This window comes from Crocuta crocuta, unplaced genomic scaffold, assembly GCF_008692635.1.
Source record: "Crocuta crocuta isolate KB4526 unplaced genomic scaffold, BGI_CrCroc_1.0 scaffold334, whole genome shotgun sequence".
In the NCBI taxonomy this organism is placed as follows: domain Eukaryota; kingdom Metazoa; phylum Chordata; class Mammalia; order Carnivora; family Hyaenidae; genus Crocuta; species Crocuta crocuta.
This window is the reverse complement of record NW_027533260.1, coordinates 6,430,227-6,454,380: the sequence shown is the minus strand read 5'-3', so window position 1 is coordinate 6,454,380 and position 24,154 is coordinate 6,430,227. Positions and strand designations below refer to the sequence as shown.

The following is a 24,154-nucleotide window of genomic DNA, read 5'->3' as shown; positions in this document are numbered from 1 at the left end:
TTCCCACATCCTGGCCTTGGCCCACACCATGGCCCCTGCCTAGAACGCCATCCAGCTTCCGCCCGGATTCTCTGACACCTGGCTCTGTTCCCAACTTACCTATGGTGCAGGCTTGAAGGGGGTCCAGGATTTGGGTGGGTTGATTAAAATGCCCCTTCCCCTAGTTTACTTCCCAAACGAGGTGATGTAAAAACCATGCTGGTGACAGTTGTACGGCCACTTCCGAAAGCCCTGAGAAAGGGAGATATCCCAGCCCAGGGGAGTAGAGACGGACTTCAAGAGAGAGGCACACCTCAGGAGCACCCAGGCCTCCAGCCCAGGACCCACGAGGAACAAACAAGACCCGGGAATGGGCTCAGAGGCTTAGAAACCCAATTCCCTGCCACCAGAGGGGTAAGCGGATGGGGAGAACAACGGAGAGCTTCTTCCCGACCGAACCCCTGATGAAGAGCCACTCACTCTCTCCAGGACCCCAGGACAGGGGTCAGGTCTTGGGGCAGCCGAGACACCTGGCCCGCAGCGGGGAAGCAGAAACCAAACATAAGACAGAAAACTGGGAGCCTCCAGGAGGTTCTAGGAGACTCCCAAGTAAGAGAGAGGGGCAACTATTCCAAAGCAGGTCACCTTTATTCAGCTCATCGTGTGTGTGTGTGTCTGTGTGTGCACGTGCGTGTGTGTGTGCGCGCGTGAGTACACACACGTGCAGACACACGCACGCAGGCACATATTTTAGGCCTGGGGCACTACCCCATATAGCTGGTGGGGAAGTAACTTCTGCTTCTCGTTGCAGCTGTAGATCCATCGGGGGCGGACAAACACCAAGGAGGGGTTGTCCATCAGGGCCTGCAGGGGGCAGTGGGGGGCATACGGGAGCATGTGGGTGAGGAGGGAGTAGAGGGGCCACAAGGGCGGGTTGGATGGCCCCTTTCCTGCCCCACTGCAACTCACCTCCTCAAAGCTGGGGTCCCACTCCTGCGCCGTGATCACAAACTGGACCCGGTCACTCATATAGTCCTCAAGTTCCCTGGTGGGAGGACAGAAGCAGAGGACTGGTGTCCCCTCTCCTGACATCCCAGCCCCCAACCATTCTCCAAGGCCATCCTCCCTCCTCACCTATATCCCCTGCGGGCTACCTGCCCCCTCCCGCCCCGTTCTCCCAGTTCTCCCATGTGCCGGCCTTGCCACGGCCCCAATACCCAGGCCTCCCACCCGCTGCTAATCCTTTCAGAAGGCAGGTCGGGGGCAGCCTCATCTTAGAGAAGGGAAGGGAGGGGAAGCTAGCCATCCTGCAGGGTGAGCCCCTCTCCCACCTGCCCGATCGCTTTCCTTCCCACATCCCACCACAACCCCTCCCTACCCTTGCCCCCACCCCCTGGACACTGACCCATTGAAGGCTGTGACATATCGGCTGAGCTTCCGCCGCTCGTCCCCAGGGAACTCCCCGTACAGGAAGAAGTGTTTGCCCTGGAAGAAGTCTGCAGGGGAGATGGTGGGAGGGCCAAGTTGTGAGGCCCCTGGAGTTTCAAAGCAGCAGCCAGGAGCCACAGAACACTTGGAGGCAAGACGGGCAGGCCAGCGGGGTGGTGGGGGAGGGGTGTTTCTGAGCACCCGGCAGGGGTGTCCCTGACACACGGTGCTTCCCAGTCTGGCCCATCAGAACCTTTCTGGAGCTTTTTGTTTTTCTTTAGTGGTAATAGACAAAATCGCTATTATTGCAGTGTGTTTCTTGCACGAGGTAAATCCCAGATGGGCTGGTGGCACTTAGCTAGCTCGGTGAGGTTAAAGGCTCTGTAGCCTGTCACCTCTTCACCTTGGCTGCCTCGCTCCTTTTCAGCCAGTGCCGTCTCTGGCTTGACCTTCAGGATGGCTCTTTCCTTTGTTCCACTTCAACAGGACTTTCCGGACCAAGAGTTTGCTGATGCCACTTTTGGGGCTTTGGAGGATCAAAGTACTTACGTGCCTGTCACCCACAAGGAACTGGCTAGAAACGGCCTCTTCCAGTGGCTACCGACCCTCACCTCTGTTCAGACGCTGGCTGCCCAGCTTCTCCCTCCATTCTCTACTGGCGAGGCTCTGACCCTTGCCCCCCATCCTGTGCCCCCTGCATTCATTTTGGGGTGACTGACAGCAATGCCAACACCACCCGGGTCCCAACAGAGATCAGTGTGCCTGGGTGACATCCCACACAACAGAACCAAACCCGGGGGGCAGGTGAGGGAGGTGCCGTTCTCACTTGGGTGGAAAGCCCTGGGCTGTGATGGACGTGCTCACAGCAGGAAGTCGGGAGGGGAACAGAGAGGGAAGTCGTGGGAGGGTACGGAGCAGAAGGGAACAGGCCTAAGGCAACAAGAAGGTAGCAGAGGCAGGGACTGCAGGGGAAGGAGGTGGGGAGGAGAGCCGGGGAGCAGCAGCGACCCCGAGGCGGGCTGGGGGGAGTCACAGCCAAGAAGTGAGAAAGACAAACCCCACTTCAGGAGGCGGGGACGGATCTCCTACCTGGGAGCTCAGGAACGGGCAGCTCGGGAGACTCTGGGGGACCCTCATTGTCTGTGTTCTCATCTGTGGAGCCTGCATATGGGTCCTCGCCATTCTCCCCCTGGTCAGGGGGCTGCTTTTGCTCCCTCTGCTCGGCCACCCTGAGAGAGCCAACAGGGATGGGGGAAGAGCGTGCAGATCAGATCCCCCTCTAACCGGGCCTGAGGCCACCCTGACCCCCAGCCCTGCCTTACCTTCTCAGCTCGTCCTCGGTATCCCCAGAATCTTCTGCCCCATTGCCTTGTTCTTCTGCAGGTGGAAGCTTGGTCAGTGCAAGGCACGTGCTTGGAAACCCTCCCTTCCAGACTTTTGCCCAAGCACAGATGCAGGTGTGCCAACCCTCAAGCTCAAATGCCCTCCAGATCCAGTTATCTGGGGCCCTCAGCCTCCCCTCCTCCAGATCCACTGTCTGGCACCCAGCCCCACCTTCCTTAGATACAGGAGTCTGGGTTTCCAGCCGCCTTCTCCTTCAGACCCAGGAGGTCAGGCCCCAAGCCCCTCCTCCTCCCTCAGACCTAGGAGTCCAGGCCCCCAGCCCCTCCTCCTCCATCAGACCCAGGAGTCTAGGCCCCCAGTCCCTCCTCCCTCAGACCGAGGAGGCCAGGCCCCCAGCCCCTCCTCCCTCAGACCCAGGAGGCTAGGCCCCCAGCACTTCCTCCCTCAGACCCAGGAGGAAGAGGAGACCCAGGAGACCAGGCCCCTCCCCTCTCAGGCTCTGACCTGACTGTTCCCCCTCAGTGTCAGTATCTTCCTGAGGGCCTGGTGAGGCTGGTTTGGTCTCTTCTGGGGTTGTGGGTCTCTGGGGTGAGCTGGGTCCTGCTGCCTGAGGGGGCTTGGTTTTGGTCTGAGGGCGCTGAGGAGGGAGGGGGCAGCATGGCTGTGAGTGTGTGTTCTCACAGGAGGCAGGAGAGCTGGGGGAACTGCAACAGACCCATGCGCCTCCCCCACCAGGACAGGGACAGGGGGCACAGGACCTTTTGGGGAAACTTGGGGGCTTCATCCCCGCTGCTGCCGCTGGGAGAGCCCCCTTCATCCTCGCTGCTGGAGCTTGGCCCTGCCATGAGGTACCTGGGGGAGGAACCCGGCCTCAGACAAATGGCACATCGTGTCTTCCAGAAGAGACGTGGAGGGGTGCTCAGGCAGCCACAGGGACTGGCCTTTATCAAGCACTCAGGATGCCTCATCTTCCACCATCGGAAGAGCCCCACTGAACCCGTCAGCTACCGCAGCCGCCCACACCAGAGACCTGAGCACATCCTGGCTTCCCCTCCCTCTTGGGAAAGAAACACCTTACTTCAGAAAGGAGAAAAAAAAAAAATCAGAAATAATTTTCCCTTTTGAGAATTAAAGGCAGTTTCTCATTAGGGAAATACCTATCAGTTAAGGGAAAATTCTCCAAAGCAAATACACTTTTAGAGGCCTTGACATCACATTCACGGTTCCTTAAGTGGCTGACGCTCCAGGAAAGGGGCTTTCCCGGCTCGATCCTAAGAGCGAGCGACCGCTCACACGGGATTTCCTATGTACCAGGCACATGTGCCTTTCACATGGCGTTTCTCCAGCCGGCCATGCTTCTCATGCTCCCGAAGCAGATTTCACGGAGCCCTCGGAGACCCCAGGCAAGTCCTCTCTCTGCAGCCTCACAGCCCCCACCCCTCCTCTCAGAAGCCCGCTGACGCTGGGCAGCCCGCCTGTGCTCTCCGCATACGGAGGCCACAGTCTGATTTCCTTCCAGATCCCTGTCTCTGCCCAGCGCAGGACACAGGGCAGGGACAGCGTGTGCACCCGTGTGCCGAGGCCTCACCTCCGGGAGGGCAGCCGCCGCCGCATTCGGTGACAGTCTAGCACCCACTCTTTCCGCACGATGCGGCCTCCGAGGCCTAGGACCTGACTGTACTTGGGGGTGTTGGCAAAGGCACAGCTGGTGGGGGAAGAAGGAAGGTGGAGTCAGCCAGGTGAGGTCCGGGGGGCAAATGTGAAAGAGGGACAGGGACAGAGGGGAAGACAAACACGAATAAAAGAGAAAGAGATGGCTATGAGAGAAACAGAAAAGACATTAAGAGACCAAGGGAAAGTAGGAATCGGAAAAAGAGGCAGAGGATACAGAGAACTGAAGAGAGAGGCAGAGACAGATGGACAGGCACACAGGGAGAGACAGAAAGTAAGATGGAGGAGACAGAGGGATGGCGGGGAGCGTGGCAGGGAGGAGGGCACAGGCATACATGAGGTGGGTGCTGTCTGAAGTCCAGTCTGGCCGATACTTGGCCCCCAGCTCCAGGGCCTTGTCCCGGAGCTCTGAGCGGAAGGGGTTCTGGAAGCCACTCAGCACCACCACCACACCCTGAAGGATCTTCCCCAGCTCCTGCGGGCCAGCTCGGGGTGCCCTGGGCTCGGTGGCTTCTCGGGTCTTCCCCGGCACTGTACCTCGTGCCGGGGTAGGGACTGGGGTGCTGCTGGCTGGGGTACGGGTGGGAGCTGGCACTGGGGAAGACAGAGAGTAGATTCACTTAGTACTGCTGGGACTAAACCCCAGCTTCCCTCAGACCCGGAAGTCCAGGCCCTCAGCCCCCTCCTCCCTCAGACCCAGGGGTCCAGGCCCCCAGCCCCTCCTCCCTCGGACCCAGGGGTCCAGGCCCCCAGCCCCTCTTCCCTCACACCCCAGTCTAGGCCCCCAGTCCCTCCTCCCTCAGACTCAGGGGTCCAAGCTCCCAGCCCCTCCTCCCTCAGACCCAGGGGTCCAGGCCCCCAGGCCCTCCTCCCTCAGACCCAGGGGTCCAGGCCCCCAGCCCCTCCTCCCTCACACCCCAGTCTAGGCCCCCAGTCCCTCCTCCCTCAGACTCAGGGGTCCAAGCTCCCAGCCCCTCCTCCCTCAGACCCAGGGGTCCAGGCCCCCAGGCCCTCCTCCCTCAGACCCAGGGGTCCAGGCCCCCAGCCCCTCCTCCCTCAGACCCAGGGGTCCAAGCTCCCAGGCCCTCCTCCCTCAGACCCAGGGGTCCAGGCCCCCAGGCCCCCTCCCCCAGGATATAGGAGCAGAGGGCCCTGTGACAACAAGGAATCCAGGGCTCACATTTGGGTCTCTTGAGGGCAGGTGGTGAGGGCTGGGCTGATGGTTTGCTGGGCATCTTCTTTTCTTCTTGGTTCAAATCCAACTTTCTCTTCCCCTTGGGGGACTCCTGAGGCTGAGGGTTTGGGATGAGTTGAGGCCTGTAGCTTCTCTCCTTCTCCTCCCCACCAGGGTCTGATAATCTCACCTTGGAGGTGCTGCCTACTGCCCTGGAGGCCGGAGAGGCTGAAGAGGCGGCACTAGAGGCCTGCAGTGTAGCAGCTGCGTAGCTGGGTCCTGCCGGGTCGGTGGCTGTGGCTACAGAGGGAGAAAGTGGATCCAGGGTGAGAGGGCTGGGCCCTAAGTAAGACCCTGCACCTCCTACCCACGGGACAGAGCGTTGCTCTCATAACCTGGTAGTGAGCCGGGAGTCCGGGCCCCCAGCCCCCTCCTCCCTCAGACCCAGGTCCAGGTTCCAACCCCGGACTCGCTGAGGACTGAGTTTCCACACTCACCTGGGGACGTCTTATTGATCCGGCTGAAGAAGAGGGCCCCCGGTCTCAGGGAGTTAGCTCCCTCGTCCTCCTCCTTCACGCGGAACTGGCCAAGCTTGGTCACCTTCTAAGGTCTCACAAGGTCAGTACGGTGAGTGGCTGATGGCGGGTGGGGGTGAAGAGGTAGGGAGAAGGCTCTGGGAGGTGGTGGGTAGAGCTTACCTGGGGTGAGGCCTCCGCCTCCTCTTTGTCTGGGGGGCTGTGAAACCGTATAAAACTCAGGCCATAGGGGGAGTCCTGGGAAAGGAGGATGGGAGTCAAGAAGTCTGGCCAAGACAGAGCCCCTTTCACTTGGGGGGAACCCCCTTCTGGCTCTTTCCTTCCTAGGGACACACATGTCTAGGGAAGTGCCCAGAGGACAATGGCGACGAGGGAACATCAAGCTGGCAGTGAGCCCTAACCCCGGGCCAGGCGTGGCTATGAGCTCTTTACAGGCATCAGCTCCGTTAGCCTCACGGCAAGTGGCAAAGGCAGCTGGGTGTCCAGGCGAATCCTCTCACACATGCTCAAATTCCTGACTACAGGACAGGAGGGAGCACTGTGTGCTGCTTCTGGAACACAGAAATGCTCCAGGCTCCTTCCTGCTCTACCGGCTAGAGAAGCCCGGAGGACCGGCCAAACACTCCCAAAGACAGGTCTGTGGGCAAGAAGTCTACCTCTACTGTGTCATGATACACTCGAGTCTCCTTGTTGCCACAGCTTAGGATCCTTAACTCACAGCAACCCTATTTGGATCCGGAAACTGAGGCCAGAAAGGTGAAGTCACTTGCCCAAGGTCACACAGCTAAGAAGTGGTGGACCCAGCGTCAGACCCCAGATCCCATGAGGGTAACTATTAGACTACTCCTCTAACGAGTCAGCAGCCCCCTTCTCCCACCCCCTCTGAGATCCTGCAGTCTGCCTTTCCCAGCCATCCTCTAGGGAATGAAGCCTCCACGACGGGAAGGAAGGCAAACCCACTTCGGAGACCTCCGAGACCCAGCCTCCTCCTAGTCCCCCGGGGGGACAGCTGCCCAGTCCTCCCAGCTCAGTCCTCTGGGACTCAGTATTGGCCCCTCACCTCTCTCCTTGCCCAGGACCGAGGACCCTGCACCCTCAGCTCCCACCCCAGGTACCTTGCTGTAGGGCTGGCTGCAGACGATTTTGACGCGGTCCCAGCGCTTCTCAGCTGCTGCCCGGACCAACTTGTCGGGCCCGAAAATGCGCACGCGGTTGGGGTTTGCGCCACTGCGGCTCTCAGAAGGGGACATGAAAGACGAAGTGACCAGCAGGACCTGGAAGAAAGAACATCGAAGGAGAACTAGGGCTGGCGGAGTCCAGTGACGCCTCCTAGCGGCCGGAAAACGAACAGGGGCCCAAGTAGGCGCTAGAGAGTCACCAGACCCAGCCTGCACCTCCACGCCTCTCTCTTCCCTAGCCTCTGACCCTCCAGTCAGTTCCTGCCTGACACAGGCCTCCACTTCCAGGTCTGAATGAACGCCCTCTAATTTCTGTCATAGGGTCTTCTCTATCTGGCCACGGAGCCGGCTACACCACCTAAGGCACCCTCCAGCAGAGAATAATCACAACAACTGGCCTAATACTCAAACACCTTTTGGAAACGCACGGCTAAGTCCATGGAAAGGCAGAGGAATTATCAGCGGGCAGAAATGAGAGAGCAGCGGGGTGCCTGGATGGCTCTGCCAGTTAAGCATCCAACTCTCGATTTTGGCTCAGGTCACGATCTCACGGCTCGTGGGAGCCGGCCCCGCATCCGGCTCTGTGCTAACAGTGTGGGGCCTGCTTGGGGTTCTCTGTCTCCCTTTCTTTCTGCCCCTCCCCTGCTCGTCCTCTCTCTAAACAAACAAACAAGCATTTTAATAAAAGGAGAGAGCAGAATCCAAAGGGATGGGGGAGCTGCACCAGTTATTAAGCCATTTGCTCGGCGACATTTCTGCTTCTCCTGCTGCTCCTTCTTCTGCTGCCAATAGAGGGAGCTAGAGAGAGAGAGGCTGAGAGACAGGAGGGGGAGTGGGTGGAGGGTGGTACTCCCTCCTTCTAGCAGCTCCTGTGAGCATCACCCCTGGAGTGCTCCTGCTTCTGCTGCTGCCCCTCCCCAGGGCAGCAGAAGAATCTGGTTTCAGCTCCTAACACCTGCAGAAGCGGCGTCATCTGGGCTCTCAGGGATTCCAGCATCCGTTCCTCAGGGTCCGAGTTTCAGCTCCACGGAACCCCACTTCCAAGCTTCTAAACGTGTTTCAGTAATCCCAACCCTGTCCTTCTGGTCCCCCGGACGGCGGGGAGTAGCTGCTCCCTGCATTACTTCCTCACCACACCTTAGTCTTCTCACCTCTTCGGTTCAATACCTAGTTGCTAACTGTTTATGTTAAATTCTCTGTTAAAGTAACTGGTGACTCTCAGTCTCTTGGCAGCAGCCTGACTGATAGGGTGGGTGGCACTGAGGTTGGTGTCTGCCCAAGTACTGACTCTGGGTGCCAGAGAATTTTTTTTTAATGTTTATTTATTTGGGGAGAGAGTGAGTGACAGCGGGGAAGGGGCAGAGACAGAGGGAGAGAATCCCAAGCAGGCTCCACACTGTCAGCACACAGCCCAATGCGGGGCTCGGTTCCGCGAACCGTGAGATCGTGATCGGAGCTGAAATCAAAAGTCCGACACTCAACTGAGCCACCCGGGCCCCCTGAGAATGTAATGTTACTGGGTGGCAGAGGCAGAGAGGGAACAGAGGGCGAAGCCTGGGCTCCAAGCAAGGAAGAAGAGAGCTCAGAGACCACCAGCGCCACCACATCACACAGAGCTGAGCCCCCTCAAAGGGCAATATCCTCCACAAGCAAATTAGGGGAAAATATGCCTTGTGGAGTCAATCAGTGGGAGGCCTTAGCTTTGGAGGGCAACAGAGGAAAGGTGAAGAGTTTTCCCTGGAGGAATCGTAAGCACAAGTCTGCTTTCAAGAATATGGAGTAAAAATGGGGCACCTAGGTGGCTTAGTCGGTTGGGCGTCCGACTTTCGCTTAGGTCATGATCTCGTGGTTCGTGGGATCGAGCCCCGCGTCGGGCTCTGTGCTGACTGCCAGCTCAGAGCCTGGAGCCTGTTTCAGAGTCTGTGACTCCCTCTTTCTCTGACCCTCCCCTGCTCACGCTGTCTCTCTCTCTCCTAGAAATAAATAAAAATTAAAAAAGAAAAAAAAAAGAATATGGAGTAAAAGATTCGTATTAGCTATCTGCGTGGAAAAACCCATGCTGAATGGACACAGGGCCACCTGACACCATGGCAAATCCTCTTTGGAGGAATGTCCTTCAAATCAAGTCCTCAGCGATTTCCCAGTCACTTTCTCAGAGTACAGAAGTTAACAATTACACACACACACACACCCGTGAGGCATGTGGAAACAAGCACAGAAACCACAAAGTGCAGACTCAGACTCACAAAGGCTGCATACGTACAAATTATCAAACATGCAATATAAAAGAAAGTACGTATACATACATTTTTAATATTTTTTTTAAGTTTATTTGTTTTGAGAGTGACAGACAAGTACGAGTGGGGGGGGGGGGGGCAAAGAGAGAGAGGGAGAGAGAGAATCCCAAGCAGGCTCCGTAGTGCCAGCGCAGAGCCCGACACAGGGTTTGAACTCATGAAACTGTGAGATGATGACCTGAGCCGAAACCAAGAGTCAGACTCTTAACCGACTGAACCCCCGGGAGCCTCAAAGAAAGTATATTCAATAGTCTAAAGAAACAAACGGAGCTCCTGACAGCATGATGAAGGGACAAAGGAGAATCGAACCATCCAGGCAGTTGAAAAAGAGTGCAAGAGCTGCATGCCCAACACTAAGGGGTGAACCAGGATCGGTCCAGACAATCCAATTCCCTCTGCCAATGGCTGCTTGGGGACAGGCACGTGACCCACTTGGCCAATGTGATGGTAAGAGGAAGGCTGCTGGGGTGCTGCTGGGAGAGATTTTCCTTCCTTAGCACGGAGAAACAGGACAGAGAGCGCCCCTGAATTTCTGCCATTCCACTTCCTCCACTTCCTGCTTTGGGTGCCACTACGTGACAGACGGAGCAGCAGCAATCATTTTGTAATCACACAGGCAAGTCCAAAAGAAGCAACAGGTGCCAACCGAGCCCCCATACCCCCGACTGCCAGATCGGCTCTGTGTTCTCTGCCTAATGCTGGACTTCCCTCCTCAGGAAACAATATACTATATTCTTATGCAAGGAGCCAATTTGAGTTGGGTATCTTCCGTTTTACTTAGTGCCTTCTCACAGACGTGCCGTGAAATTTATGAAATCAGAAAACAAAGCCTTTTGCTGAGAAAAGCATGGAATCTAATTATCGGTCTCTTTGTGCTCAGCTCTGATTAAGAAAAGGAAACAACAAAGATGAAGCCAGTTATACAGAAGGAAGGCCATCTCCCTGGCCTTAACTTGTTTAGAAAACGGCCTAATTTTGAGCTGACTGGGGAGCTGAATTTATCATCGAGTGACTACAATGAAGGGGCAACGCAAACTGTGGTGGGCAGCTGCTACCATACTCTGAGGTAGATTTCCTCTGAATACAGGCTCAGAAAACACTGTAAAGAAAAAACAACTCTAGTTGTCGGACCGTTTTATTATCCAACACTGTGTTCGAGGCTCTAGGGTTAAACCTTTATTCTCTAGACTGTTGTTTTAATTTTTGTTTAATGTTTTATTTCTGAGAGAGAGAGAGAGACAGCATGAGCAGGGGAGGGTCAGAGAGAGGGGGAGACACAGAATCTGAAGCAGGCTCCAGGCTCTGAGCTAGCTGTCAGCACAGAGCCCGACGCGGGGCTCGAACCCACGAACCGTGAGATCATGAACTGAGCTGAAGCTGGACGCTTAACCGACTGAGACACCCAGGCGCCCCTAGACTGTTTTAACCTCAAAACCTTATGTATCTCCCTTCTAGAATTTGGAGAGTGAAGAAAAGAACCCACTGAATTTGTAGAAAGTGGTAGCAGTTATGACAGTAGGTGCCTTATGCCTGGTTTGTACAGGCAACACCAATGTGGACCAGCCCTGCTCTGCCCGTGAGTCTCCTTTTCTTTCTTGACTCTTCCAGCCCTGCCTGGTCTCGGGGTGGAAGTCAAACATCACAAGTTCTGGAGTCTTTAATTCAGTCCTGGTTAGAAGTTATAATAAAAACGCAAGAGTCCAGCAGAAGTTTAATGAAAAAACCTTGACAAAAATGGGAGACTCTTGGGCATAGGCATTCTCAGACTTTGAAAAAAATAAAGCCCTGAGTAGCCATTCCATCTTGCTAGATAGATAAGAGGGCGAATAATAGACATTTACCAAAAGACACGACAGAATTTTAGCTAAAAACACACTTCCTCAGTTGTCATCGTTATAAACAGAATTTTGAGGGGCGCCTGGGTGGCTCAGTCGGTTAAGTGTCCAACTTCGGCTCANTAGTCCCAAGGACTCCTGACTTTGTTAAAACAGTTGACAAGCGGGGGTTTTAGACTGGATGCCTCTAGTGATGAGGGAGCCTCTGTGAATAAACCCAAACCTAAGCCACAGTTAGAAAATTAAACACACACACAACGTGTCACACACAGTGAACTAAATTTCTCAAGTTGGAGAGAATAAAATTCAAGAACAACTATTCTAACAGCCAAATAACTAGCTTTTCCCAAACGAGGCAACCGTTTAAAGCTGTAGCCGGTTAAGTCGTTTCTTTGGTTTGCTTTGGCCATCTTCTCTATAAAAATCTCTGCCCAGGGCGCCTGGGTGGCTCAGTTGGTTAAGCATCCGACTTCAGCTCAGTTCGTGATCTACCAGTGTGTGAGCTGAGGCCCCGCGCTGGGCTCTGCGCTAACGGCTTATAACCTGGAGGCTGCTTTGGATTCTGTGTCTCCCTCTCTCTCTGCCCCTCCCCAACTCGCATTCTCTCTCTAAAAAATAAATAAGCATTAAAAAAAATATTTTTTTTAAGTTGTGGCAGCAGGAGCTAGCTTCATTATGAAAACACAAAACAGAAACTGCTCTAGCCTGCCCACACAGAACCCCTAATCATTTTCAGTGTAGGTCCCCAATTTGAATGGTTTGCTCAAATAAACTGGTCAAAATTCAGTGAGCTTCAGTTTGCCTTTTTACAACTTAATATGACCTTGAGAATGAGAATGTTTGCTAAAGGATACCCTCGTTTGTGAAAATGTACCTCACAGATCAAAAAAAGTGCTTGATTCAACTCTACACACATCCACAAAAAAAAGCTCTCGTGAAAGTAGGTCTAGAAAAGAACATGTTTAAAAAACTTTTTTCAAAAAAAAAAAAAAAAGAAGAAAAGAAAAGAACGTGTTCAACCTGACAGTGAACACAGACAAGCCAATCTCCAGCCGACATCGTATTTCATGGTGAAGATTCAATAATCCCCCTGAAGGTCATGGGCAACACAAGGATGTGTGCCCTCAACGCCTCCATGTGACATCAGACTACAGATACTAGCCAGTGTGAGAAAATGAGACACAGAAAAAATAAAAGCATAAAGATTAGAAAGCAAGAAAACTGTCTTTATTCACATACAGTGTGACTATCTTTGTTAAAAAAAAAAAAAAACCTCCCCAGGAATCTACAAATTTCATAGGATTCTCCTAAAAGAATCAATAACTAAATTTAGCAAGGTCGCAAGATACAAGGTCGATATATATTTTTTATTATGCTATCAACAACTGGGAAATGATATTTTTTAAAAATATAATTCAAACAGCATCAATAATTAGGCAAGAATCAATCATAGATGCGAAGACTAGTGAGTATGAGTTGGTGGAGCAACAAGATATTTATATGGCCTCCAAGTATTTTCCTAAATGAGACTTAACCATTTACAAAGAGCAAAACAACAATCTGACAGTGCACAAGCCTGGTCCTTAATAAACCACCTTAAGAAAAATGATCCAAGTTAACACCACCAGTAACAGAGCAGGTCAACAACAGCATGTGCTCCGTGGTCGGACGCACTGAGAACGCAACACCCCCTCTGGGGTGTTCGGGACAAAGCTGTATGACCTAAATTTCATCATGAGGAAACGTCACATGTTTTGTACAATGAGTGATACTTGACACTGTCACTGACCTGTACTCTTCCAAAATGTCAATGGCGTAAAATGCCAAGGAAGTCACAAGAACTGCTCCCAGGGAAGGGAAACCAAGCAGACGTGACAAATCAGTGCAATGCGTGATCCTGAATTTTCTTTTGCTGTTAAGAACGTTACTAGGATAATGAAGACAATCTGAACAGAGTCTGAGATCAGATGACAGAGTACCAGATCAACATTAATTCCCTAATTTTGGTCACTGTACTGAGGTTAAGAGAATGTCTCCTAGTTTAGGAAATATTCACTGTCGTTAACAGGAATAACAAGGGCAACTTTCAGTTCAGTAAAAAATACGTACACATATAACATTTGAGGAACCTGAGTGAAGATTATAAGGGAATCCTTTGTACCATTTTTGTAACTTTTCTGTAAGTCGGAAGTAAATAAACTTATTGATAAGCTGGTTTAATAACGTACATGGAAATAAATGCTAAGGATCTAGAATAACCAAGGGACTCTTGAAAACCAAAGCTGGAAGTCCAACACAATTTGTTTCAATATTTATCATGAAGACAGTGTGGTACTGGCCCAAGATAAACATCTATATCAATGAAACAGAATAGAGCACAGAAATAAACCTACACATTTATGATCAGCTAATTTTCAATAAAAGAGCCAAAACAATTCAATAGGAAAAGAAAAATCCTTTTTTAAAAGATTTTATTTTATTTTTTGAAGTTTGTTTATTTTGAGAGAGACAGAGGGAGGGAGAAGCAGAGAGAGGGAGAGACAGACTCCCAAGCAGGCTCCGTGCTATCAGCGCAGAGCCCGATGTGGAGCTCAAATTCACAAATGGTGAGATCATGACCTGAGCCAAGGTCAAAAGTCCAAGGCTTAACTGACTGAGCCGGCCAGGCGCCCCTAAGGATTTTATTTTTAAGTAATCTCTACACCCAACGTGGGGCTCAAACTCACAACCGAGATCAAGAGTCGTATCGCGTACTCCACTGAGAGAGTCAGCTAGGTGCCCCAGGAAAATCTTTTTTTTTTTTCTTAAGTGTAAAACAAGGAACAAAAGACCTTGTCCTCTACTTCATGCAATATACAAAAATTCATTTGAGGTGCATCAGAGATCTAAATGTAAAGTCTAGGGGCAACTGGCTGGCTTAGTCAGTTAAGCATCCAACTCTTGACTTAGGCTCACGGTTTGTGAGTTTGAGCCCCAAGTCAGGCTCTGCACTGATAGCATAGAGCCTGCTTGGGCTTCTGTGTCTCCCTCTCTCTTTGCCCCTTCCCCGCTTGCTTTCTCTCTCTCAAAATAAAACAAGCAAACTAATAAATACATGTAAAATCTAAAACCATAAAGCCTCTAAGAAGAAACCACAGAAGATGGCAGTAGGCAGAATAAGGGCGCCCCAAAGAGGGCCATGTGCTAATCCCTGGCACCTGTGAATATGGCAGAAGGGACTCTGCAGACATGATTAAGTACCTTGAGATGGAGAGATAAGCCTGGGTTATACAGGTGGGCCCAGTATTATCAGTCAGTTAAGCACCCAACTTCAGCTTAGGTCATGACCTCTTGGTTTGTGGGTTCAAGCCCCACATTAGACTCTATGTTGACAGCTCAGACCCTGGAGCCTCTTTAGGATTCTGTGTCTCCCTCTGTCTTCCTCTCTCAAGAATAAATACATATACCTTAAAAAAATAAACAAAGGGCAAGGCAGGAGAGTCAGAGTAAGAGAAGTGAGGATGGAAACAGAGTATTGTGGTTGCTACCTTTGAAGACGGAAGGCACCACAGGCCAAGAAATAGAAATGCACGTGGCTTCTAGAAGCTGCAGTAGATAAGGAAGCAGATTCTCCCCTAGAGCCTTCAGAAGGAGCCCGCCCTGCTAGCACTAAGATTTTAGCCCACTGAGCCAGATTTTGGACTTCTCACCCCTAGAACTGTGTGAGCCAGTAAGTCTGTGTTACAGTTTTAAGCCACCGAGTGTGTGGTAATTTGTTATAGCAGCAATAAGAAATTAATACAGGGCCTATCATCATTACTTTGGGATAGGTGAATGTTTCTTATAGGACACAAAGGCACTATGCAGTAAAAAAAAAAAAAAAGAAAAGAAAGAAGAAAAGAAAAGAAAAAGAAAAACCTTGATCGATTGGACTTCATCAGCTTCTGCTCATCAAAAGGCACTGTTAGATAATGATCATGATGAGCACTGAGTGAGGTACAGAATTGCTGAATCAGTCCACTGCACACCTGAAACCAATATAACACTGTTAATTATACTTTAATAAAAAAGCTCAAAGATAACGAGAAGGGGGAAATCTGCAACTTATGTATCTGAAAAAGAAAGTGAAAAAAAATAAACGAACCCATGATTCACACCCATGACAAAAAGACAACCCAATAAAAAACAAGCAAAAGATTTGAACGGATGCTTCACAGAATAAGATAAATGAGGGACTAGTAAGTACGCGAAAGGCTATACGATGTCATTACTTGTCAGGAAAATGCAAACTGAACTCATAATAAAGTGCCAGCAACCAGACATTTGAATGGCTCAGATTTAACAAATTAAAAACTCTGGCGACGTCGATGTAGGTAAGGATATGGAGGGCCTAGAATTCTCTCACCTACTGCTGAAGGGAATAGAAAACGGTACAACCGCTTTGGAAAACTGGCGATGTCTCAGAAGCTTAAGACATACATCTGCCCTAAGACCAGGCAATTCCACTCTTAGGTATTTACCCAAGAGAGATCTGCCCGCAGAAGCCTGTACAAAAACGTTCACGGCAGCTTCATTCGTGATAGTCAAAAAGTGGCCACAGCCCAGATGCCCATCCACATGAGAATGGATGAGCAAATCGCAGTCTCTGCCCACGGTAAATACTACTCAGCTGACATGCAATAGGGAAGAATCTCTAAAAACAGGACAATGAGTAAAAAAGGCCAGCCACAAGAAGAGTACAAACTGTGAAATTCCCTGTGTATAAAATTCTAGGTCAGGCAAAGCTAGCCCGCCGTAGTGGTGGATGAGAGACCAGAGGCTACCTGAGCTGGTGAGGGCGGTGGATTTGGGGGAGTAAATTCAAAGGGGTGTGAGGGGCCTCCCCGGGCTGCTGCCCTATGTCTTGATCTGGGGCCGGTTACACAGGTGTACACAGCTGTCAAAACTCACTGACCCGTACTTTAAGATCTGTACATTTTATCGGATGCAACCATTTCTCACTGCAAGAAAAACCCTCATCTTGTAGAAAACAGGTGTGTTTATCTAAAATTGGAAACTTGCAGGCCCCCCGGGTGGCTCAGTCGGTTCAGTGTCTGACTTCAGCTCAGGACATGATCTCACGGTCTGTGAGTTTGAGCCTCATGTTAGGCTCTGTGTTGACAGCTCAGAGCCTAGAGCCTACTTCAGATTCTGTGTCTCCCTCTCTCTCTGCCCTTCCCCTGCTCACACTCTGTCTCTCTTCCTCTCTCTCTCAAAAATAAATAAAGATTAAAAAAATGTTTTTTTTTAAGTTGTAAACTTGCTTTTTCAAGTAGGCTTATTTCTACCCCAAGACATTCTGTGGATTAGCCAGCTGGCTAACTCTGATCTCCCAGCCGGCGCTAAAGAATTCAACCGGTAACAAAAGGATTGTGCCAACTCTTAAAATATTTGTAACAGAGCAAAAGGCATTCCTTCTTGTAAACATTTGCCGCGTACGAGGGGACTAATAAAGGCCTCCCAAACAGCGCGGGAGTCTCAGTTCACCAGGGCATCTGTGAAACCTCTGTTCCGCTCTCAAGCTGTGATGGCCTCTTACAACAAACCACTGCCTCTGGCTGTTCACGCCACCTCGTTGCACACTTGGGTGTCTGCCCTGGGGAGGGGGGGTGGGGGGCGCTGGGGCAGGGAACAGCATGGGTGGGGCCCATCTCAAGACCCCGCTTACCTCGTAGTCTTGCTCCCCAGCCCCTCCGGCCGAGCTGCCCACCAGCACCTCCACGAAGGCCGAGCCGTCATTGCCGATGTCCACGCTGTGTATCTGTTCCTCCTTCTCCAGCTGCGGGGGGGGAAGCCGGCGGTCAGTGCCTGCTCTGCCCCTGGGCTCACTATGGCCCCTTGGGAGAGGGACGACCCTTGTCTGGGCTACCGTGTCTCCTTGTGACACGGGTGGCCAGGGTGATTGGGACCACTGTGTCCCCCGCATGCAGCACAGGGCATGGCCCATGGCCGGAGTTCAGAAAATATGCACTGNTCCCTATGCTTGTTTCCCCAGCTCCTCCAGGCTCTGCCAGATCGGCATATAAGCCGCCGCCACACAGCCCTCCCTGGTGGGACCTGCCAGAGGTACAACTTCATTCCAACAGTCACGCACACAGGGCGCCCAGGTGGCTCAACTGGTTAAGCGTCTGACTCTTGGCTTCGGCTCAGGTCATGATCTCATGGTTTTGTGAGTTCAAGCCCCACATCGGGCCCTGCACTGGCAGTATGGAGCCTGCTTGGGATTCTCTCTCTGCCTCCCCCCTCCCCACTCATCCCCCCCACAATAAACTTAAAAATTTTTTTTAATNGAAAGAGAGAGGGAGAGCGAATAAGGGAGGGGCAGAGAGAGGGAGACACAGAATCCGAAGCAGGCTCCAGGCTCCCAGCTGTCAGCAGAGGGCCCAACGCGGGGCTCAAACCAACAAACCGTGAGATCATGACCTGAGCCAAAGTTGGACGCCCAGCCAACTGAACCACCCAGGCGCCCCTAAAAAAATTTTTTTTAAATCATGCACACAAATAGCACATGTGTCACCCCCACCCCCAATCACACAGGACTCCATGGATGCTCCCTCAGGGTAGGGCCTGGTGTGGTTTTGCTCACCACTGACTCCTGGGTTTGAATCCCAGCTCTGCCACACACTAGCTATATGGCCTTGTCTTATAACTAACCTCTTGGAGCCTCAGTTTGCTCATCTGTAGAACGGGGATAATCCCCACACCCAGGTTTATACACATGAACACTATGGCCACACTTCACAGCAGGTGGTAAGCGCTCTACCCCTGTCAATCAGGAGGCATTATTAGTCAAGGCTTGACAATTAAAAATTACGTGCTGAAAGAAGAAAGGAATTCTCCTGTAGGTGGGCTTCCTGCAAAGGTTCTGCTATTTCAGTCTGACAGTTAAAGGCACACAAAGCCATGTGGGGGTGGAAGGCGGTTAGGAACGGCTGAGGCAAGCCCTCTTCCCAGTTCGGGGCTCTTTTATTTGGCTCCTAGAGTGACAAATTATTAACAACACTCAAAGGTACATAGGCCACCGCCCCCACGATCATCGGATGCTCCAATCTCTATCGCCCCCCAGTGAGGAGGTCGCCCAGGCTTCACCTACACACTGCTAGAAACAGGGACATCCCTATATGGGAGGAAAGGGCCTGGACTTGGGGTAAGGCAAGCCTGGGTTCAAACCCAGCCCTGCCATTTCCAAGTTGTGCAACCCTGGGTGACGGTGCAACCTTTCTTGAGCGCCACTTTCCTTTTGTGTGGAATCGGCAGACTGTCACAACAGCCCTCCTCCCGCAGGGAGCTGAGATGACTCAGAATAATGACAACCCAACACTTGCAGCAAACATCTAAGTGCTCACGTTGCACCCGACACGTCACACATGTGTCTTCTCTCCTCACAACGGCTCTGCCAGGCAGGGGCTATTATTATCTCCACTTAACACATGAGCAAACGGAGGCAGGAAGTGGTTATGTAACTTCCCCCCCCACCCCCACCCCGAGTCACACAGCTGGTGAGTGGCGGGGCAGGGACTGGAGCCCAGGCGGGCTGGCTAGCGTCCACGCGTGCCCCTCCACCACATCACAGGTGCGCCCGAGAAAGAGGCGGTGCTGCGGGGAGGGGCTTGCCAAGGCCGAGCCAAGCTGGCCTCCTGCCTTTGCAGCTCTGAGCCCCGGGACCGTGTGTGGTGCTGCCCAAGTAGCCCTAGTCTGACTTCCCAGCCTCTTGCCAGACTTAATGGCTCTCCTCCAGCCACACAGCCCTTCCTTCTGTCCCAAGAACAGGCTGGCTCCTCCCCACCACAGGGCCTTTGCACCTGCCATTCCCCCCTGCCCAGACCGCTCTCCCCTCAAACCTTCCCATGGCTGGCTCTTTCCATCATTCAGGTCTCTGCTTAGATGTCACCTCTAAGTGACATACTTAGGCCAACCTAAGTGGCCTGGCCCCTCACCTCCTAACCAGGTGCTTTGCTCTACCCCTAACCCTGCTTTATTTTTCCTCAGTTTCCCCACTTAATATTATGTATGTAACTACACTTTTTATTTGCATTTGTCGTGCATCTGTTTCCTCCCACCAGACTTTTAAGCTCCATGAAGGCAGAGACAGTATCTAAGTCGTCCTCCACTGCATCCTGAATGCCAAGGACAGTGTCTGGTCCTTCCCAGCTCTGCTTGCTTACTGCCGCATAAGCCCAGAGCAAATAGTTTCATTTCACCCCTTGAGCCTCAGTTCCCTAACCTGTGAAATGGGGACAATAGGAACTTCTAACTCATAGAGTCGTGTGAAGGTTCAAATGAAGAATACATACCAAGCCCCTTGAACAGGGCCTGTTGCAGAGCAAACACTTCATAAATGTCACTGCTACCGTTACCACAGAAGGCTCTGATATGTGCCCAGTGCATGGACGGACAGATGGATGGGAAGCCCTCACTAACCACTTGCAGGAGGAACAAATGCCCCCTGAGTCGTAATTCAGGCTCTGCCCTTCCTGACCAAGTGGCTTTGGTGGGGCATTCGCCTCAGTGTCCCCATCTGTCACAAAGGGGTCATCACGGCCAACGCTTTCAGGTTCTCACCGCGTGCCAGGTGCTCAGTGTATTAGTTTCCTGCTGCGGCTGTAACAAATTACCACGAGCTTACTGGCGGAAAGCAGACCTTACAGACCTGAAGGTCAGAAGTCTGAAACATGGTCTTACGCGGGCTGAAATCCAGGTGTCGGCGGGCCGCATTCCTTCTGGAGGTTCTAGGGGAGAATCTGTGTCCTTGCCTTATTTCCAGCTTCTAGAAGCCATGTGCATTCCTCAGCTTGTGGCCCCTCCTCCACCTTCGAAGCCAGCAAAAGCATCTCTCCGACTTCTGTTTCCATCTCTATGTCTCACTCTGTGGCTCTCCCGCCCCCTTTTGCCCTTATAAGGACCCTTGTGATGACACTGGGCCCCCTTGCCCCTCAAATAATACGAGCTAATCTCATCGTCTCAAGATCCCTAACTTCATCATAGCCATAAAGTCCCCTTTGCCATTAGGTGACATATTCACAGGTCCCAGGGATCAGGATGGGAAATCTTTTCGGGGCCATTATTCTGTCCTCACGGCTGGCTCAGCTCTCCCTGGGCCAGCCGTCCCTGACTCCTCACAGCCGCCTTAGAAGGAAGGGTCTGTTACTACCCCAGGTTTACAGAAGGGGGAACTGACGCTCAGAGGCCAAATAAGTAGATCACATGTCGCACGCAGCTAATGACCAGGACAGAAATTTGGAACCCATCCGCCTGACTATAAACCAACACTCCTCAACTGTATTTCAACCCTTGAGGTAAAACACAACATCTCTACCTCTCCCACACGACAAAGCACAAGCCCCTATCTGTATCCTGAATGAATGATCTTTGTCGCGCACATTAACTACTTCTACTTTAAACATGCACACATACTCCCTTGTATTTCTTCTTCTTTTTTTAATATTTATTTTCGAGAGACACAGAGCACAAGGGGAGGGGCAGAGACAGAAAGAGAGGCACACAGAATCTGAAGCAGGCTCCAGGCTCCGAGCTGTCAGCACAGAGCCAACACGGGGCTCAAACCCATGAACTGGGAGATCATGACCTGAGCGGAAGTCAGATGTTTAACCAACTGAGCCACCCAGGTGCCCTGTATTTCTTCTTTTTGATAAAAGTTTTCGGACCCCAGTGTTTACACAGGGGGACAACCCAAATGTCCATCAATCTATGAATGGATGTACACTGTTGTGGTACTTCCACGTAACGGAAGAGTTTTTGTAGAAAGAGATGGAGTACTGGTGCACGCGACACGTGGGAACCTCAAAAACGTGGCTCAGTGAAAGAAACAAAGGCCATAGCGTGTGATCCTATTTATGTGACATGTCTGGAAATCCACAGAGACAAAAGGTAGACCAGTGGTAGCTGGGGGCAGCTTGGGAAGAGGGGAACTGGGAGTCAATGTGGAATGGTTGCGGGGTTTCTTGTGGGTGATGAAAAGGTTCTCAGTTAACGGTGGTGATGGCAGAATGCTACCACTATGCCAGAACCACTGAACTGTACACTGGACATGATTCAATGGCGAATTTCATGTTATATGGATTTTATCTCAAAGGAAAAAAAACAAAACAAAACACACAAATGAGTGTTCAGGGTCAGTGCTTAGGAGAAAGGCCTAAGCATAAAGTGTCCGCATCAGCTGCCAGGCTCATGTGCACCTTTCTCAGGAATAAGACGCAACTCATGACAGAACAAATGTGGCTGGGAAGGTTCACAGAGTTCTTGAGACACATTGTGTTAAAAAAATTGTTCTGGGAGGCACCTGGGTGGCTCAGCTGGTTGAGCGTCTGACTCTTTTTTTAATTTTTTCTATTTCTAGGAGAGAGAGAGAGAGAGACAGCGTGAGCAGGGGAGGGCCAGAGAGAGAGGGAGACACAGAATCTGAAACAGGCTCCAGGCTCTGAGCTGTCAGCATAGAGCCTGACGCAGGGCTCGAACCCACGAACCGTGAGATCATGACCTAAGCGAAAGTTGGATGCTTAACCAACTAAGCCACCCAGGCGCCCCTTGAGCGTCTGACTCTTGATTTCAGCTCAGATCATGATCTCAGGTCGTGGGATCAAGCCCTGCATCGGGCTCTGTGCTGAGCATCAGGCCTGTTTAAGATTCTCCGTCTCTCCCTCTTCCTCTTCCCATTCTTTCTAAAAAAACAAAACAAAACAAACAAACCAAAAACCAGTTCCACGTCCAAGAAAGGCAGTGTTATGCACCACTTAAAGGAATAAGGTAGAGGCGCCTGGGTGGCTCAGTGGGTTAAGGGTCCAACTTCAGCTCAGGTCATGATCTCACAATTCATAGGTTCAAGCCCTGCACTGGGCTCTGTGCGGACAGCTTANCTTAACCAACTAAGCCACCCAGGCGCCCCTTGAGCGTCTGACTCTTGATTTCAGCTCAGATCATGATCTCAGGTCGTGGAATCAAGCCCTGCGTCGGGCTCTGTGCTGAGCATCAGGCCTGTTTAAGATTCTCCGTCTCTCCCTCTTCCCCTTCCCATTCTTTCTAAAAAAACAAAACAAAACAAACAAACAAACCAAAAACCAGTTCCACGTCCAAGAAAGGCAGTGTTATGCACCACTTAAAGGAATAAGGTAGAGGCGCCTGGGTGGCTCGTTGGGTTAAGGGTCCAACTTCAGCTCAGGTCATGATCTCACAATTCATAGGTTCAAGCCCTGCACTGGGCACTGTGCGGACAGCTCAGAGCCTGGAGCCTGCTTTGGATTCTGTGTCTCCCTCTCTCTCTGACACTCCCCTGCTTGCGCCCTGTCTCTCTCTCTCTCTCTCTCTCAAAAATAAATATTAAAAACAAAAATTAAAGGAATAAGGTAGAACTTTACCCAGGGTCAGCAGATCTCCAATACAGACTGCTATTTGAAAGCAAGCATGGGGGATAACAGTGTGTATACTAGGTACTTGGTGGAAGAGGTGGATATTAATGTGCTTGTATGTGTACAGTGACCCAGGAGGGCCGTGTGAGAAACTCCTAACAGTGGTTGCCTGTGGACAGAGAGGGTGGGATGGAAGCAAGTGGCGAGAGGGAAGTGTAAACCCTTTTGTGCCCTTTAAATTTCGCACCATATACACATCATACTCATTCAAAAAGTTCAGTTAATAAAAGTGCAATGGACTAGGGGCACCTAGGTGGCTCCGTCGGTTGAGCGTCCAACTTCAGCTCAGGTCATGATCTCACAGTTCATGGCTTCAAGCCCTGCATCAGGCTCTGTGCTGACAGCTAGCTCAGAGCCTGGAGCCTGCTTCGGATTCTGTGTCTCCCTCTCTCTCTGACCCTCCCCTGCTCACGCTGTCTCTCTCTCTCTCTCTCTCTCAAAAATAAATAAAACATTAAAAAAAAATTGAAGCAGGCTCCAGGCTCCAAGCTCTGTCAGCACAGAGCCTGACGCAGGGCTTGAAACCGTGAACTGTGAAATTATGATGTGAGCCAAGTCTGACACTTAACTTGACTGAGCCACCCAGGCGCCCCCACTGGGCATTTCTCTCAAAGAGTTCGTGCCAATGGGGCGTGCGGCACCGGAGCCTCCTGGACGTTGTCCCAGCCACCGCTCTGGCCCAGGTGCGGTGAGCCAAGAGGCTGGAACACCCCTCCCGGAAGCAGGGGGCAGGTTATTCACGGAGCCTCCTTCGGCTGCTGCCAACAAAAAAGGTGTGTGTGGCCGTGACGAGCAGAGGGTTGGACCCTGTGTGGCAATAGCCAGAGGTTGCATCATATTGTTTGGAGGAAAAAATACAGGGGAGTAGAACACGCCACGGAGCAGTGTACATGCATCGGTGTCCAGAAATTTCTGCCTTTTGCGCTTGCTTGAGAAGACTCACAATTAGCGGTAGGTGGATCTGGGGCCGCCCTGCACGCTGGCAGTCGCCACGTGCCGTCAGATTTCCTGAAGTGTCTCTAACGCGGCACAAGTTCACGGCTGGTGCCATGCAGCTTGCTCCTGCACGCGCCCCCTGCGCTTTATTCTCAGCACGGAAGCCAGGGTTCCATGGGAACCTCGGTCCGATTCTGCTCCTCCGCTGCTCAGGGCCCTCCCGTGGCTCCTGCCTCGTCCAGAGTAAGAGCTGACGTGTTTACAGTGGCTTTCAGGCCTCCGGTGTGTTGGGGGCCCTCCACCCCCACCCCGTTAGCTCATGACCTACCTCTCAC

General features: G+C 51.9%; 2 protein-coding genes across 2 annotated transcripts in view; one reads left to right on the top strand and one right to left on the bottom strand.

Moving 5' to 3' along the window:
• Window positions 1-608: 608 nt before the first annotated feature.
• The window catches only part of XRCC1 (X-ray repair cross complementing 1), a 26,762-nt gene continuing 3,216 nt past the window's right edge, over window positions 609-24,154 (bottom strand). Inside the window, exons 3-17 of the mRNA XM_077747077.1 lie at window positions 17,129-17,239; window positions 7,248-7,406; window positions 6,295-6,369; window positions 6,094-6,199; window positions 5,787-5,896; window positions 5,603-5,714; window positions 4,758-5,016; window positions 4,340-4,456; window positions 3,510-3,603; window positions 3,256-3,388; window positions 2,730-2,784; window positions 2,497-2,636; window positions 1,385-1,475; window positions 949-1,024; window positions 609-843 (exon numbers count right to left, since the gene is read on the bottom strand). Of these exons, the coding sequence (XP_077603203.1) occupies window positions 730-843; window positions 949-1,024; window positions 1,385-1,475; window positions 2,497-2,636; window positions 2,730-2,784; window positions 3,256-3,388; window positions 3,510-3,603; window positions 4,340-4,456; window positions 4,758-5,016; window positions 5,603-5,714; window positions 5,787-5,896; window positions 6,094-6,199; window positions 6,295-6,369; window positions 7,248-7,406; window positions 17,129-17,239 (1,752 nt within the window). The 3' untranslated portion in view covers window positions 609-729. The remainder of the gene's footprint in view (window positions 844-948; window positions 1,025-1,384; window positions 1,476-2,496; window positions 2,637-2,729; window positions 2,785-3,255; window positions 3,389-3,509; window positions 3,604-4,339; window positions 4,457-4,757; window positions 5,017-5,602; window positions 5,715-5,786; window positions 5,897-6,093; window positions 6,200-6,294; window positions 6,370-7,247; window positions 7,407-17,128; window positions 17,240-24,154) is intronic.
• PINLYP (phospholipase A2 inhibitor and LY6/PLAUR domain containing) overlaps window positions 23,751-24,154 on the top strand; it is an 8,717-nt gene continuing 8,313 nt past the window's right edge. The window contains exon 1 of the mRNA XM_077747079.1: window positions 23,751-23,834. The gene's annotated coding sequence lies outside the window, so the exon portion shown is untranslated. The remainder of the gene's footprint in view (window positions 23,835-24,154) is intronic.